Source organism: Artemia franciscana, chromosome 15 (assembly GCF_032884065.1).
Source record: "Artemia franciscana chromosome 15, ASM3288406v1, whole genome shotgun sequence".
NCBI classification, from domain to species: Eukaryota; Metazoa; Arthropoda; class Branchiopoda; order Anostraca; family Artemiidae; genus Artemia; species Artemia franciscana.
The window spans coordinates 14,793,845-14,810,791 of NC_088877.1; the positions used below are offsets into that span (position 1 = coordinate 14,793,845).

Consider the following 16,947-nt stretch of genomic DNA (forward strand, 5'->3'; position numbering starts at 1 on the left):
GAGGGTACAAACCCCTTCGTATACATAATAAAAATGTAAGATTATGAAAGTTTGTTACGTAAGTTAATTCTTAAGTTACGTATATGTTTTACTAATAAAAACATTCGTTAAAAATTAAAAGTTTTAGTTGCAATATTTAAGTAACCGAAAAATTGGAGGACAACTAGACCCCCTTCTCCACCCCTTATTTCTCAAAATCGTCTGATCGAAACTAAGAGAAAGCCATTTAGCCAAAAAAAGAATGAATATACAAATTTCATTTTAATAATTTATGTGCGGAGCCAAAACCAAACATCCATTAATTCAAAAACGTTCAGAAATTAAATAAAAAAAACTAACTTTTTTAGCTGAAAGTAAGGAGCGACATTAAAACTTAAAACGAACAGAAATTACTCCGTATATGAAATGGGTTGTCCCCTCCCCAGTCTCTCGCTCTTTACGCTAAAGTTTGACTCTTTGCCACAATTATATTTTTTAAAACAATTAAAAGCTTTAGCGTAAAGAGCGAGAGATTGGGGAGGGGACAACCCATTTCATATACGGAGTAATTTCTGTTCGTTTTAAGTTTTAATGTCGCTCCTTACTTTCAGCTAAAAAAAATTAGTTTTTTTGTATTTAATTTATTTAAAAGGACCTCGTGTGTCACAGCTCTTATTTTAAACCCGACCAAATGCGTTGACGTTGCGAGGAGTAGGAGGGTTGGTTTAAATGGCCTGGTTACACTGTACGGAAAGCCTGTTCAGCAGGTTGGTAAACTGCGTTACCTAGGATTCATAGGGGATTGTCATCTGTCGTGGAGAAATCATTGTGAAGCTATTTCTGCTAAGATTTCCCGTGGTTTAGGCATACTTTGACGTTTTAAACATTTCCTGCCACAGAAGATTCTTCTTACACTTTTTCTTCTAGCTTATGGTTGCTTTATCTGGAGTAGCAATTTTTTTACTAATTATAAGCGAGTGTAGGTGCTTTAGAATAATGGGATTAGGATTATTGGTAAACATGTTAAAGAGGTCCATGAAACTAGTGCTTGTTATAAATCCCTAAATCTGTTAAATATTGGACAAAGTAGAGATTTTCAAACTTCTATATTTGTTTATCAGTGTATGAATGATCTATTCCCTGCAATATTTAATAAGTTTTATTGTTTGAATAGCCAAGTGTATGATTAGGAAACGAGAAATAGTGATAATATAGCAATTGAGTCAACAGGTACAATTAGATCAGCATTTACGGTAAGATATATTGGCCTGCTTATTTGGAATAGGTTGCCAGTGAGTATTAGGATGGCTGAACACCTGCTTTCACTTAAGAAAAAAAAAATAAAAGATCATTTGTTAGAAAGTAATTAGTTTTTTTTTATAGGGGGGAAAGTTCTGGGAAGGAGTTTGTGGAGTGGGGTATAGGGCGATTTTTGGGGCTGTTTTGTGCTTTTTTTTTGTTGGGGGGTGGTGAATATTGTGCTTTTTTTTTAAATAAGAGAAATTGATTTGAAGTTTGAGTTGATTATAGTTCTGTTGTGATTTTTAATGGAATATATATTTTTACTTGTGATTGCCGTACGTCTACAAAACTGTTAAGTTTTTCTTGGCGCGGCAGCATTTTGTAAAAGATGTGTTTTATATAAAATAATGTGTTTTTATATAAAATGTGTTCTATAAAAGATGTTTAAAGATGTAAAACTTGGACACTCCTTAGGAAGTTATGAAATTTGATAAAGTGATTAAAAAGATTGATCTTCAGGTTTTTAAAATGAATAGAGATTTGACTGGAAATATTGTTGTGACAATGAAGAAACAGAGAAATATAGAAACGAAGGTGTATAAAGGACTCACTAAGATGTGAAGCAAAGAAACTGTTTCGACTCCGATCACACCATGCTGGAATTGGTTGTTACAAAGCAAGATTTTTGGGACAGAGTGAGGAATGTCCTAAGTGTGGTGGATCAGAAACTATAGAACACTTGATGATAATGTGTCGTAAAAGCAAACAAGAAAGACTTGAAATAACCGAATTTATTCAGACAGAAAAAAGTGCAACCGAGCCTATTTATGTTAATAGGAGGATTTGATAGTGAAGAAGAAAATTGTATGATAGTTAGTCTTGTCGTGCAGTTTCTGACAAGAATTAAAAGATTAAAGGACGTTTGAATTACAGTTTCAGGAAAGAAGATTTCCTCCAACTATTGAATAAGAAGTGAGATTCAACTTGCCATAGAACGTTCCCTAGTTTGAACAGCAAGAGGGGAGTCAACTCAACGTCAACGTTCTTGTCTGTGGTATTATTTAGCCATACTTGATGAATACAACAAAAATAGCACGTGTTGCAGATTCCTCCGAGACACGCATAAGACACCCAAAAAAGAGAAAGAGTTATCTTGATATCCATATACCCATCTTCGTCTTTTTAGGATATAAAGTTGAAGTTCCATTGATGTTTTTTGGTTAAAATCATTTTTAACGCTGATTGTCTTTCCTCTAATAGATGCTGACGTAATAAGAGAAAAAACAAATAGTAAATACGCTCGTTACTATTTTCCTATTATTGTTCTTGTACATCAGCTTTCAGCGTGTTTTTTCAACTAGGATGTACAACCAAATTCAAAATTCAGAAACTGTAAAATAGCAATTGAGAACCATCGACAAAGTGAAGCTGTAAGCAAAAAAACAAGAAAAGCACTGTTAAAGCTGAGAACTTTTTGTCCTTATTTGCTATTAGTCAGTTACATGCATGTTTTTACCAATTTAAACTCATGCTGAAGCGAACCCCTCTCCTTTCTAAGCTTATCAAAAGTGCTTGGGGGAATTACAACTCCATAATACATTAGAGCCTCAGAGGCATAATTGTTTTGAGCCCATATAAATTTCAACTGTATTCGTATAGAAATAGTTTTGTCAACTAGATTTAATTGTATTTAGATTAGAAAATTGACGTTCAGTTTCGGCTGAAGTAAGAAAAAGAGCAGTGAAGGCTAGCATGAATTTAAGTAGAACCCGAAACATTGACTCGTCCCTTGCATATTTGGCTATAAAGAACATTTCCAAAACTCAAGGGGGAAGTCAGATTCTAAATTTAATTGTTTGACATTCATTTTACAACAGCTATAAACCTTCTTATTTTTTCGCTTGAACTTTTGTAATCTTTTATTATCCTATCTTCTGTTTTATATTTTTACACAACCATAAGTGGGTCCAACAGCTAGATGGATATAGCGGTAGAGCCATCAAGTAACATCCTAGTACAAAAATAATTCTCAAATCCGATCAGAGAGTAAATACAAGCTTAGCGAAGGAATTGAGACTAATGCCGTCAGTCTTTTCCTTATTGCTAAAAACAAATTTGATAAACATAGTCTTAGAAAATTGGAACATGACATGTCAACTATTTACTGCTCTGCCAAAGAATATGGATAAAGCATATAATCGAAACGGACACGCGAGGCGAGTAATCCTTACAAATTCAAAATAAAGTTTAAATTTGTATAAATTTATCAGATTCTTAGTGAATTTCACCAGTTTTATTTCATTTTACTAGACTTCATACCTGTTTTACAAAACTTACTATATAGGTTTGCGAACAACCTAGATTTAGTAAAATTTTACTAGATGAAACAACTTTTGAAATAAGGCTATAATCCACCATCCATTTTTAGCTAACAATTTTATTGTGGACGGTTTCCATGGTGTCAATAAAGTTAACATAGCTGTTCACAAAATTAATAAATCATTTTTCTCAATTGAATTTATTGGAGTTGGAGGAAAGAACTGTTTTTAAGCTTTTTTAAGGAAGACAGCAAACTTTGGCCGAAAGACTGCTTATAAATCTTAGATGGGCTACTAGGAAAAGCCAGATAGATGGTTTTGAAGCTGAATAATTTATATTTCTAGTCTGAAATAAAACACAAAAGATAGCATAATGGGCTAATGGTGTCCATAAATATAACAGCACAAGGATGTTTTGTGCTAATCTTTTGGTTGGTAACTCAAATAGTTCGAGGTAACAAACTGCAAGTCAGGACTGACTCTACTCGATTATAGCCAAAACTAAAAAATGAATTTTTATATCAATAGATAAATCAAAGGAATCCCTTTATCATACCAATTCCAAATATATAAGATTAATCAAGTTTAGTATTACCTATCAAAGGCTATGAGTTTAAGGAGATTTACCATTTAGGAAAAAGGGGGAATCACCTTTTGAAATTCAAGTAATCTTAATGAAAATCATCAGAGAACCATACTGTAGAAGTTTCAAGATTTTATATAGAGAAATATAGAATTTTGCATTTTTTTTGCCAGAAAACAAATGACGCATGAGCGTTTATTTTTTTTATCAGTTTTGTTCCCCAGGGTTGATTGAATCTTCCTAGATAATCTGGAGAGGGTACATCCCAACAGAAATTAGAAATCCTAATGTCCTTTTGAAGTGACAGCAAATACTGGAGGGTAACTAGCCCCCTCACACGCCCATTTTCTCCAAAGTCTCTGAACAGCATTTTGATATTGTTATTTTGTTCAGCATAGTTAAAAATCCAATAACTACGCTTTGAGGGGTAAAATGACCCCCTATACCCCATGCCTCTTTATCTCGTTACTCCTTACTATGAAGTTTGGCTCTTTTCAAATTTTTAAAGAAAATTTGCAATTGGAAAGATAAGATTTTTCAAAGCACTAAAAAGCTTTTGTTTAATTAGCAAGATGTTGAGAGGGGGGCAGTCCCCCTTCGGAATAATTTACATTCGTTTTAAGTTTTAGATTTGCTCCTTACTTCTTTTAAAAACTTTTTCTATTTGCTTAATTACATTTCATGAAACCGTAAGGTTTTATGAATACAATTCCTTGGCAATGCGGAAAAAGGATCAATATTTTAATGATCTCTATTTGTATGTAATCAAACAGTTCGTGGTAACAAACGGAAAGGAGCGACCTGGCTCAATAGTAATTGGAACTTTAAAAAACAGAATTTTCATGCCAACAGATATATCAGAAGAATTGAGTAATTGTGCTGATTTCAAATATATAAGTTTCATTTAAGTTTAATTTTGCCCATCAAAAACCACGAGCCAGAAAAAATTTGTCTGATTATCGAAAAAAAGGGGAAAGACCCCCTCGAAGCAGTACAATTTTGATGAAAGTCACACCATGGAATAAAATTATTGGTGGTTAGAACTGAAAAGAAAATCTGGTCTGCTTAAAGTGCTTTAGAGCTGTCGCAAACAAATGTGACGAAAAAGCTCCTTGCGAAAATGTATAATGCTGTTGTTTTTCCCCATGTTTTGTACTTAGCTCGTTCACAGTTATTCTGAATGAAAATGATAAAAAGCAGATTAGAAAGCTATTTTTTCGTTGTGCGAAGTTTCTTCTGAGTGTTCCAATATGGTCCCGTAACACCTTACTGAAACAAAATTAAGGAGTTCTCGACCCAATCGTACAGCTGGATAATTTATATGTAAACTTGTGGTCAAAAGAGGTTTGCCACCCTTGGAGTGGTTTAATTTTTTGAAAAGTCTAGTTTATTCATTTTTTTATTTTGTATATATTTGTTCCTATTTTTGAATGTGTCTTTCTTTTTTTCTCTTTTTTTTGATACTCCATCGCCATGCCTTTGTGTTATTGATGGGTTATAAAATACATTCATTCGTTCATTCATAAAAAGCTGATTCTTTGATTCAATTAAATAAAAAAAACTAGTTTTTTTATCTGAAAGTAAGGAGCGACATTAAAACTTAAAACGAACAGAAATTACTCCGTATATGTAATGGGCTGTCCCCTCCGCAGTCCCACGCTCTTTACGCTAAAGTTTGACTCTTTGCCACAATTCTACTTTTTAAAACAATTAAAAACTTTAGTGTAAAGAGCGTGGGACTGCGGAGGGGACAGCCCATTACATATACGGAGTAATTTCTGTTCGTTTTAAGTTTTAATGTCGCTCCTTACTTTCAGATAAAAAACTAGTTTTTTTTATTTAATTTCTGAACGTTTTTGAAATAATGCATGTTTGATTTTGGCTCTCCGCACATAAATTATTGAAATGAAATTAGTATATTAATTTTTTTTGGCTAAATGGCTTTCTCTTAGTTTTGATCAGACGATTTTGAGAAATAAAGGGTGGGGAAGGAGGCCTAGCTACCCTCCAATTTTTCGGTTACTTAAAAAGGCTACTAGAACTTTTAATATTCATCGAACGTTTTTATTAGTAAAAAATATACGTAACTTAAGAATTAACTTACGTAACAAACTTTTATATTCTTATATTTTTATTATGTGTACGAGGGGGTTTGTACCCTCGTTAATACCTCACTCTTTAAACTAAATCGTAAGTTTTGTCCCAATTCTTTAAGAATGACCCATGAATCAAAAAGGCCGCAGAATAAATAGTTGAAATCACTATAAATATTTTAGCATAAAGAGCGAGGTATTTATCTCCTTCTAAATACCTCGCTCTTTATGCTAAAGTATTTTTAAAACCCCTCATATGCGTAATAATCTCTGTTCGTTTTAAATTTCAATGCTATTCCTTACTTTCATTTGAAAAAACGTTTTCATGTTTATTTTTTCATTGTCTTTTTTATAGTAATGCTAGAAAATCCTGCGCCCTTTTCATTGAATTTTTCTTCCCCCATGACATATTCCTCAAAGGAAAGATCCTCTCACAAGGCCCTCTCCCATCAACCCCACCCCCCAAACCAAAAAATCCCCATGAAAACGTCTGTACACTTCCCAATAACCATTACTATATGTAAACACTGGTCAAAGTTTGTAACTTGCAGCCCCTCCCTCAGGGATTGTGGGGGAGTAAGTCATTCCCAAAGACATAGTTATTATGGTTTTCGACTATGTTGAACAAAATGGCTATCTTAAAACTTTAATCTGTTGACTTTTGGAAAAAAATGAGCATGGGAGGGGGCCTATTTGCCCTCCAATTTTTTCGGTCACTTAAAAAGGGCACTAGAACTTTTCAATTCCGTTAGAATGAGCCCTCTTGCGACATTCTAGGACCACTTGGTCGATAAGATGACCCCTTGGAAAAAAACAAACAAACAAATAAACACGCACCCGTGATTTGTCTTCTGGCAAAAAATACAAAATTCCACATTTTTTAGATAGGAGCTTGAAATTTTTGCTATAGAGTTCTCTGATATAACGAATGAGATAGTGTGATTTTCGTTAAGATTCTGACTTTTAGGGGATGTTTCCCCCTTTTTTCCAAAATAGGGCAAATTTTCTCAGGCTTGTAAATTTTGATGACAAAGACTAAATTAATTGAAACTTATATATTTAGAATCAGCGTAAAAATTCGATTATTTGGATGAATCTTTTAGCATCAAAATTCCGTTTTTTAGAGTTTCGTTTACTATTGAGCCGGGTCGCCCCTTACTACAGGTCCTTACCACGAACTGTTTGAAAAGAAAATAATTCGGTATTTCGGGGCTTCTGACATTATTACTCCTTTGCGGAAGTTAGGCTCAAAATTGAAAAAGGATTATATTTTTTCTCTGGGCCCCTTCCACCTCTTAGTTCGTTTATTTTCCCGTTAGTTTTCACCTGTTTTCGCTTTATAGTTGTGTTATCTCTTGGCAGTTCTTTCGTTAGTTGAGTTATGGTTGTGGTATATATGTTTTATCGCTCGTATAGTTGTGTTATTTTCAAATTATACTCCATAATAGAGAGGCTCCGAACACCCAGCATTGTATATTAAGCTCTTAATTTGACGTTTTTTTCTAACATGACCAGATTCGTCCTGTGCCCTTTTCATTTAATTTTTTTCCCCCATGGCATATTTCTCCAAGGAAAAATCCTCCCACATAGCCCCTTCCCTCAACCCTACCCCCAAAACCCAAAAAATCCCCCTGAAAACGTCTGTACACTTCCCAATAACCATTATTATATGTAAACACTGGTTGAAGTTTGTAACTTGCAACCCCAAAAACATAGTTATTATGATTTTCGACTATGCTAAACAAAATGGCTATCTCAAAATTTTGACCTGTTGACTTTAGGAAAAAAATGAGCGTGGGAGGGGGCCTAGATGCCCTCCAATTTTTTGGGTCACTTAAAAAGGGCACTAGAACTTTTCATTTCCGATAGAATGAGCCCTCTTGCGACATTCTAGTACCACTTGGTCGATACGATGACCCCTGGGAAAAAAAAAAAAAAAAAAAAAAAAAAAAAATAAATAAACACGCACCCGTGATTTGTCTTCTGGCAAAAAATGCAAAATTCCACATTTTTGTAGATAGGAGCTTGAAACTTCTACAGTAGGGTTCTCTGATACACTGAATCTGATGGTGTCATTTTCGTTAAGATCCTACGACTTTAGGGGGTGTTTTCCCCTATTTTCCTAAATAAGGCAAATTTTCTCAGGCTCGTAACTTTTGATGGCTAAGACTAAACTTGATGAAACTTATATATTTAAAATCAGCATTAAAATGCGATTCTTTTGATGTAACTATTGATATCAAAATTCAATTTTTTAGAGTTTTGGTTACTATTGAGCCGGATCGCTCCTTACTACAGTTCGTTACCACGAACTGTTTGATATTATCAATAGTTAGGCTCTTAGATATGTATGAGTGGGGTATTTATTTATATAATGCATACAATGAGTATATGAAGCTATATGAAGTATTTAGATACGAATATGAACGGGTTTCCTCTTGAATTTACAGATATTATATTAGGATACCCTTCACACTTCTTTGTCCAAATATTTCAACAGCACACCTTAACGTAACAATATTTTTTGCTGCAAATTTCAGCCCGGTCTCTCTAGCAATTCCAACTTTATCATTCAAGCTACAATTGATAGGAAGCGAGATAAAAATTAACGAATAATTAGAAATAAAACTGACTAAATTACTGAGTATAGAATCCGAAAAACAATAAATCAGACAAAAAATTTGCTTCCATCACTGTTATAAGCCATTGATGTCACTTTCGACATCAAAATCATATCCAAATAATTTAAAATCTAACTCATAGAGGTGATACAGCTTTATCAGCTGACTTTCTGGTATTTGAGAAAGGTAAGACTTGACTAAATATGCTGTGGATTTCTTTAGGCCAGGAGGAAATTTCACTTTCTGATCGAGTCGAGGATTCTCGAGTACCAGCCAAGAATCTTCATTTAAAGTTTCGTATTTTCCAATAATATCATATTTTACACGACAAGGTTCACAGAGTTCATGCATAGGTCGCCAGTGTTCATTAAATGGGCCACTTTCACTGCTTTTGTGAGCAATAAGGTACTGAACAAACTCGGAAAAGGTGACATCATGACCTCGGGTAAGTGCTTCTTTCCCTGGGTTCGTTCTATAGTTTTTCACAATTGTCCTTCCATATTTAATTTGAAAATAGTCAGTGTAACTTTTATAAAATTTATTTACATACGCGGAAACAAGTCGTTCGAACGGGTGACGAACAAACATGAATTTGTAGTAATTATTTAATCTGGTCTGCGATTCACTGGTTTTGAAATCTGCTAGAGTTTCCCAAACACGTCGTGGATGGACTTCATTTGCCTCTATCGACAAAGGATCTGACGTGTTGGCATTCCCAGAAAGAATCATTATAATTCTTTTCCAGTTTGTGCAAGCGACCTGCAACAAAAGTGACAATAACGGAAAAAATTAGCAAATACAACAAGAAAACCAACCCCCCTACCTCCCTAATTTTTGGTTTCAGGGTAAAAAAATGAACATTTAGATACATTATATAAGATTATAGCTGCCATATTTTTACAAGAGAAATAATGAATTTCCATATTTCTACAGCATTAGTAGTAAAAGTAAGCAAGTAAGACGGCACTAGACCCTTAAGGTCAAAACCGGTGGTGCTGGTCTCCGTGTCATGGCCCTTGAGCCAGGAAGCACAATGGGGGGCTGGGGGCCAACCATCCTGTGTTTTCACACACCCTTCCTGCTTACTTTCCCCAGATTTCTCCAGGTACCCATTTAGAGCTGAGTTGACTCTGGCTGAGCTTACAAAGTCACGCCACTGACCCCCATCCAAACTAAATAACTGGTCACAACTGGGATTGAACCCGTGCCACTTGGACAGAGAATTCCCACGCCAGTGCACCAACCACTCAGCCAGGACGGCTACTTCCACAGTATTTCCACCAGTATACTTGGAGACGACTTTCACCCAAAGATCTGTCACCATGTAAGATGGCCTCCAAATGGAGGTAGTACTTATAAATTCTTTCTTCGAGGCTTTCAAAAGAAATATAGAGAAAACTTCAAGAGTAAAAAGAGATTCAGTTATCAGGATTAGCGGTCTATAATCATTTTTGACAGAGTGAGTGGTAAAGTTTGTAATAAAATAAAAATTTGTTTATGTATCGAGAATTGTATTTTATATGTTTATTTATTTTTACGATTTTTTTGGAAAATAACTTATTTTGTAATAAAGATCCAAAATTTGAAAATAATATTTGAGATGAAAATTTTTACTCATATTTATAACTAATAAAAATTACAGAAGCAACCTTCATTCCCTTTTCCGAACCCTCATGAATAAGATAAATAATTACTAGAATAGCATGCTCTGTCGAAACCCTTTCTAGAGCCCAAGCAATGTGAATAGAAAATCTGTATCTTCTAGAAACTTCAAAATATTACTATTAATAACCTTCATTTCCTTATCCGAATCATCATGAGGAAGAGAAATGAGTACTAAAATAGCATGCTCTGTCGAAACCCTTTTTAGAACCAAACTAATGGGACACTGTGGATGACCCGAACCCTCAAAGTTCTTGGAGAAAGGGGTATAAGTTATCTACTTTACCCATTATCTATAAATAAGATACATAATTTTCTTTTAAAATTGATCAATTTATTTGACAAGAAAAATATAGAGTATTTTTTCCCCTAAGGGCTTGTTAGCAACAGGTGGGAATCTTCAATTCTAAATATTCCAAAAAATACTATTTTATATTAATCTATACAGTCATAATACTAAATCCATACATATACGACAACCATCTTAGAAACCTCAAAGAGGGCTTGTTCGATTGGAAATTGAAAGGGCTAGTGCCTTTTTTAATAGTCAAAAGGGATTGGAGGGCAACTAACACCCCTCCTACGTCCACCATTTCTCCAAAGATATTCAATCAAAATTTTGAGATATTCGTTTTGTTCAACATCGTTGAAAGATCCGGAAATTATATCTTTGAGGATGACACCCCATCCCCACGTCCATCATTTCTCCGAATCCTTCTGATCAATATTTTGATATAGCCATGGGAAATTATGTCTTTGAGAAGGACAACCCAACGACAGCCCTCAGGACAAGGGTTGTAAGTTATGCCCTTGTGGTATATAAGGTTTTTCTAGAAAGTGTTGTTGTAGAAACTTCAAAATGACTCATCTGAATGGAAATTGAAAGGGCTAGTGCCCTTTTCAATGGTCGAAAGTGATTGGAGAATAACTAACCCCCCTCCCACGCACACTGTTTACGCAAACACACTTGATAAAAATTTTCAGACAGCCATTTTGTTAAACATAGTTGAAAGATCCAGAAATTATGTCTTTGAGCATGACAACCTCCCACAGTTCTCAAGGACAAATGTTATAATTTATGTTCTGGGGGCATGTAAGGTTTTTGTAGAAAGTGTTGTCGTAGAAACTTCAAAAAGGGCTCATTTGATCGGAAATTGAGAGGTTCAGTGCCCTTATGAATAGTAGAAGGTGATCAGAGGGCAATGCCTCCTCCTCCCCACCCCCTTCATTTCTCAAAATACTTCCAATCAATATGATGATATAGCCCTTTTGTGTAACGTAGTTGAAAAGTCTAGAAATTATGTCTTTGAGGATGACATTCCCCTCAAAGCCCTCAGGACAAGGGTTGTAAGTTTTGCCTTGGAGCATTTAAGTTTTGTATAAAACGTGTTGCCATAGAAACTTCAAAAAATGGCTCATCTGATTGGAAATTGAAAGGGGCTAGTGCTCTTTTTTAGTCAAAAGTAATTGGAGAGCAACCAACCCCCCTCCCAGGCCCAGAATTTCACCAATCACTTCTCATCAAAATTTGAAAGAGCCATTTTGTTCAACGTATTTGAAAGGTCTGGATGTTATATCTTTGAGGATAAAAATCCCCCAGCCCTCAAAACAAGGGTTGTATGTTTTGCCCTGGGATATATAAAGCTTTTACAGAAAGTGTGTTCATATAAACTTCGGACGGGACTAATTGAAATGTTAATCAGAATTTCTAGTGCTCTTTATAAGATTCGAAGTGATCGAAGGATAATTGACCCCCCCCACACACACACGTCGTATTGTCCCAAAATGTATCTAACTGAAATTTTCAGATAGCCATTTTATTCAAAACAATTTAAATAACATAAGGTGGCGGAAAACAGCGGTGGTGTTAAAACACCCAGTTGGATTTCTTGAAGCGAAATGAATTGATATTCACTAATTACGGATGATATTCCCAGAGATTAAAGAAATCATTCAAATATAAAAATGCATGCCACTGATAGCTCAAAACAGTATTTGAAAAGTGTCATATCTGTTAAATTTTGTAGAATTTCTGTATTATTGTTCAATTAGAAAGTACCTACAGACACAATTCCATTGAAATTTTATTGGAATTGATGTTTTTGTGCTTTATATTTGTCTCTTTATTTGTGATTGGTCTCGTTAAGGCTGAAACTGATTTTGTAAGAGTAACCTTACCTTTGGAACGTAGCAATACAAAAGATGTTGCTTATCAACGGATAAAATATGATCCAAATTCCTGGTATTTAATCCATCGAATCCCAGAAAATTACGGTTAACATCATGACAGATGTTTGTTAATCTTTTCTTCCTGTTGTTCTGAATTTCCAGCAGTACCTTTAAGTTATATTTAGGCTCACTCAGTTCTGTGACAGATTTATTGCAAATATCTGGATGAAAGGAAGTACGTTAATATATTTGTAAAAAACATGTTCGTAACCACATCAAGTAACCGTAACCAATAAAAATAATACGATGTAACGAGGTAATAAAAACAATTAACAATAATTCCTCTAAGATATAGGCTTAGACTTTTAGACTTAGACTTGACTTTATTAAACAAGAAACGATATACATAAATCTTGTACAAAGCATTTGTATAACAGGGAGACAACTCGTTTTGTCTCCTTTAACAATAGAGAGAGAAAAAAGAAAATGGTATTACACCTCAATAACTCAACACGGATTGCATAGAGAAAGAGAGAGAGAGAGAGAGAGAGAGAGAGAGAGAGAGAGAGAGAGAGAGAGAGAGCGAAAAAAATCATCTCATTGAGACACGGATGGGACTTATAAACTAGTTTATAACGATTACTCATTTTGTCTTCTTTAACAATAGAGAGAGAAAAAAGAAGAAGGAGTTGCACCTAGATAATTCAACACGGATTACATAGAGAAAGAGAGAGAGAGAGAGAGAGAGAGAGAGTGTGAGAGAGAGAGAGAGAGAGAGAGAGAGAGAGAGAAACGGAAAAAAATCAACTCATTGAGACACGGATGGGACTTAGAAACTAATTTATAAATAAATCACTTTACATTCAGTCCCCGCTACTGTAGGCAGAAAGAACTCGCTTAATAAATCAAATAGTGTATATTTATTGGCAATCTCAGGAAGTTGATATCTTAAACTTAGTCTTGATCTCTCATTTTTGATAAAAGGAAAAAGAAACTTATTCCTTGCTCTTGATAAATGGCTATGTTTATTTTCGACCAAGAGTACCATGTTATTGAAAGAATTATCCCTACGTTGGATTTCTTAGAACCATATGCCTATATTAAGGTGAAAAATGTGTTGTAAATGAAGAATATCAAGAAATAAAAAATATGTTTTAGTTTCAGACAATTCTTTTGTCTTCCTAGGGTGTGTTAAAAAAAGGTCCAGGATTCTTATTGCCTTGTTTTGGACAATTTAGAGTCTTTGTAAATGTGAAGGGAATGTCAACATCCAAACGGTCGGGCAATATTGAAAATAGCATTCAACTAATGAAAAATATAATTTTCTCATTATTTGGTAAGGAAACAGGAGCTTTACTTTATGCAAACAACCGAGATTCCTGGACATCGTTGCCTCGAGTTTATTAAAATGCGCCTTAAAAGACAAAGTTGTGTCAATGTAGATACCTAAATATCTAAATACATCAACTCTTTTTATGGAGGAAGTTCCAATACTAATAGTTTTAAATGACACATGCTCCAATGCTCTCAAACTTCTCCCAAAAACCATATATTCTGACTTCTCTAGGTTAGGTACTAGTCGATCAGAATGAAACCAAGAATTTACATTAAAAGGAACAGTTTCGAGGGTCATTCGTAGGTCCTTCTCATTGCCAGCCTTCGAACTAATTTCTGTGTCATCTGCAAACAATATAGGCGATTCATCGGAATTGCCAATAGCATTTTGGTAGGTCATTTATGTATATAAAAAAAAGTTACAGCCCCAATGCACAGCCTTGTGGAGCCCCTATATTTTCTAAAGGAAATATATGACATGATTCCTCACCAACTTGAACTGAAAAACTTCTTTCTAATAAATAAGATCTCACTAACTCAAAAGTTATTCCACGAATTCCTATATTTTCCAACTTATCAAAAAGAGTTGCATATTCTATTGTATCAAAAGCTTTTCTAAAGTCAAAAAATAGTTGCCGCCAAATAACTATCGTCTATGGCATCTGATAAGAAATAATGTAAATCAGCTACTGCTTGCTCTGTTGACCTACCACGCAAGAAACCAAACTGATTGGGAGGAAAAAAAGTATTCTTTACCAGAAATAAAGTAAATCTACTCTTTGTTATTGTTTCAAAAACTTTAGAAACAGGTGATAAAATAGTAATCACCTATAACTAATAATAGATAGTAATAAATAAATAGTAATAAATAGTAATAATGTATATAGTAATAATAATAGTAATAGTATAGCAATAGTAATAATAATGTATATAGTAATAATAGTAATAAATAGTAAGCCTATAACTGTTGGGATTATCTTATTCGCCTTTTTTGAACATAGATAAAATCGTAGCTACTTTAAGACAAACTAGGAAAAAACTATTTTTCATGCAAGAATTAAAAATAAATAAAAGCGCCTGACTAAGTACTTCAGCTAATTCTTTAAACAGAGAAGTTGACATACCGTCAAATCCTATCTAAAATCCGTTTTTTAAACTAGTAACAACCCTTTGAAATTCTATGAATATGATTTTTGAAATACGGGAAGTACCTAAAGATTTAAGGGAAAACCTTAATTAAACCACTGTATAAGAAAGGTGATAAGAATGAGTGTTGTACATATCGAGGCATTAATCTAGTCTCAGTAGGAAACAATTGACTTAGTAATATTATAATTTTAGACAGAGATGCTGTTGACAAAATTTTAAGAAAATAACAGTGCGATTCTAGAAAAGGTAGAGGGTGTGTCAACAAAACTTTTACCCTTAAGTTAGCAATAAAAAAGTACCTTTGTTGTCAAACACTTTGGGTCCTCAGTTTTTACAGTTAAAAAAAAAAGTTTGGAATGATGGGAAGATAAGTCTGGAAACCAAGATTAGAAAATTGGAAGGTAGAGTGATGACAGTGGTCAAATATGGCAGTGAAGCATGGATGCTCTGAATTGCATATGAAGATTTACTAGTTGTTTTCCAGCGAAAGTGCCTACGATATGCTCTTGGTACCCGGCTGAATAACCATATTTTAACCACTAGGCTGTACAAAAAATAATCACGCATTTTTAGGGCTATAATAAAAGAAAGGTTGAGATGGTTAGAGAACATTCCGCGGATGAAGGATGGTAGATTACCGAAGATTGTCCTTTTCGTCCAGCCGTGGCTTAGGGCTAAATGGAAACCAGGTCGCTCTCATTTGGGCTGGAAGGATGTCATAAAGAAAGATTTAAAGAAAATGGGAACCTGGGAGGGTGTAAAGAGGGAGGCTTTAAATAGATTGGGATGGAGGATGAGCGTGCGTAGCTATGTTGGTATCACGGGGCTTAGTGTTGCGGTGAGTTCCTAGTTGTAGTAGTAGCTAGTATTAGTCTTTTTTCAAGAAAGATTTATCTGAAAACATGAAACCAGTACAATGTGAAACTGGCACATGGTTCACTTGACTAAGAAAAAATTAGATTTCCACAAATTAAAAAATCCGGAAAAAAGAAACCCTAGTTAGTCTTATTATTGGCTATCATTTCATTTCATATTGGATATATCCTCGGGGCCTTGCAAACAGGGCCTAAATACTCTATTCCAAATATTAAGGGAGAGGAAAATGAAAATAATTATGTAAGTAGTGACGGGATTCCAGTTTCCACAAGACACATAGGAAGTGTACTTTTGGAGCTACTAATCCCTAGAAAATGTTAATACGAACATCTGGGTCTTATACAGTAGTAGAGTGCACCTGTAATGGTATTGTAAACCTCTTTGTTGCGTAATTGGGAATGTTTGTTTACTTATGCAAATGTTTTCTTCAAGATATCTTTGGTTGTTGGGTAATATAAGTTTTTAGAGTTTAGGATCTGTTAGTCAGTCGGAGAAGTCCTGGTTGTAAAAAAACTGAACATGGTTCAAATTCAAAGATTAGGATGATGTAATCTTACGTGACGTGTTTTGTTTTCAGGGGACCTTTGAAATCCATCATAACTGATTTTGAAGGTCAACGACACTGACATGTTAGATCTTACGGTTCACTCACCTCACTATTGAAAAAGAGTTCAATGTGTCAACATTGAGGATATTATTCTTGCCATATTCTTTAGTAATGGATACTTTTACTCTATTGGATATATAAACACTAGCAAAAGTGAAATAAAACCTAGAGTGCCTAACGTAGGAGTTAAAATTATAAGGGGGTTGTCAAATAGCCCTAAAATGGGACGATATATTTGCAAGATATGTAATATCACTAAACAAGTTCAAGTTGGAAGGAAAGTTATACTTTGCAGCATAATTGAATATAATAT

General features: G+C 34.4%; 1 protein-coding gene across 1 annotated transcript; it reads right to left on the reverse strand.

The window, feature by feature from the left end:
* Window positions 1-8,447: 8,447 nt before the first annotated feature.
* On the reverse strand, window positions 8,448-14,402 carry LOC136036539 (carbohydrate sulfotransferase 11-like). Its single transcript, XM_065718843.1, has 3 exons — window positions 14,039-14,402; window positions 12,677-12,888; window positions 8,448-9,595 (listed from the first exon to the last, which is right to left on the reverse strand). The coding sequence occupies exons 1-3, from the start codon at window positions 14,400-14,402 to the stop codon at window positions 8,912-8,914; spliced, it is 1,260 nt and encodes a 419-aa protein (XP_065574915.1). The 3' UTR covers window positions 8,448-8,911.
* Window positions 14,403-16,947: the final 2,545 nt, after the last annotated feature.

Bases quoted from the DNA above. Each gene is read 5' to 3' on its own strand.
- LOC136036539 (XM_065718843.1), bottom strand. From the start codon at position 14,402: ATGACCTACCAAAATGCTATTGGCAATTCCGATGAATCGCCTATATTG. The intron at 12,889-14,038 runs GTTGTTTGCATA...CCTTTCATCCAG, and splicing joins AACGATGTCCAGGAATCTCG to ATATTTGCAATAAATCTGTC. The intron at 9,596-12,676 runs GTAAGGTTACTC...CTTTTGTTGCAG, and splicing joins TGTATTGCTACGTTCCAAAG to GTCGCTTGCACAAACTGGAA.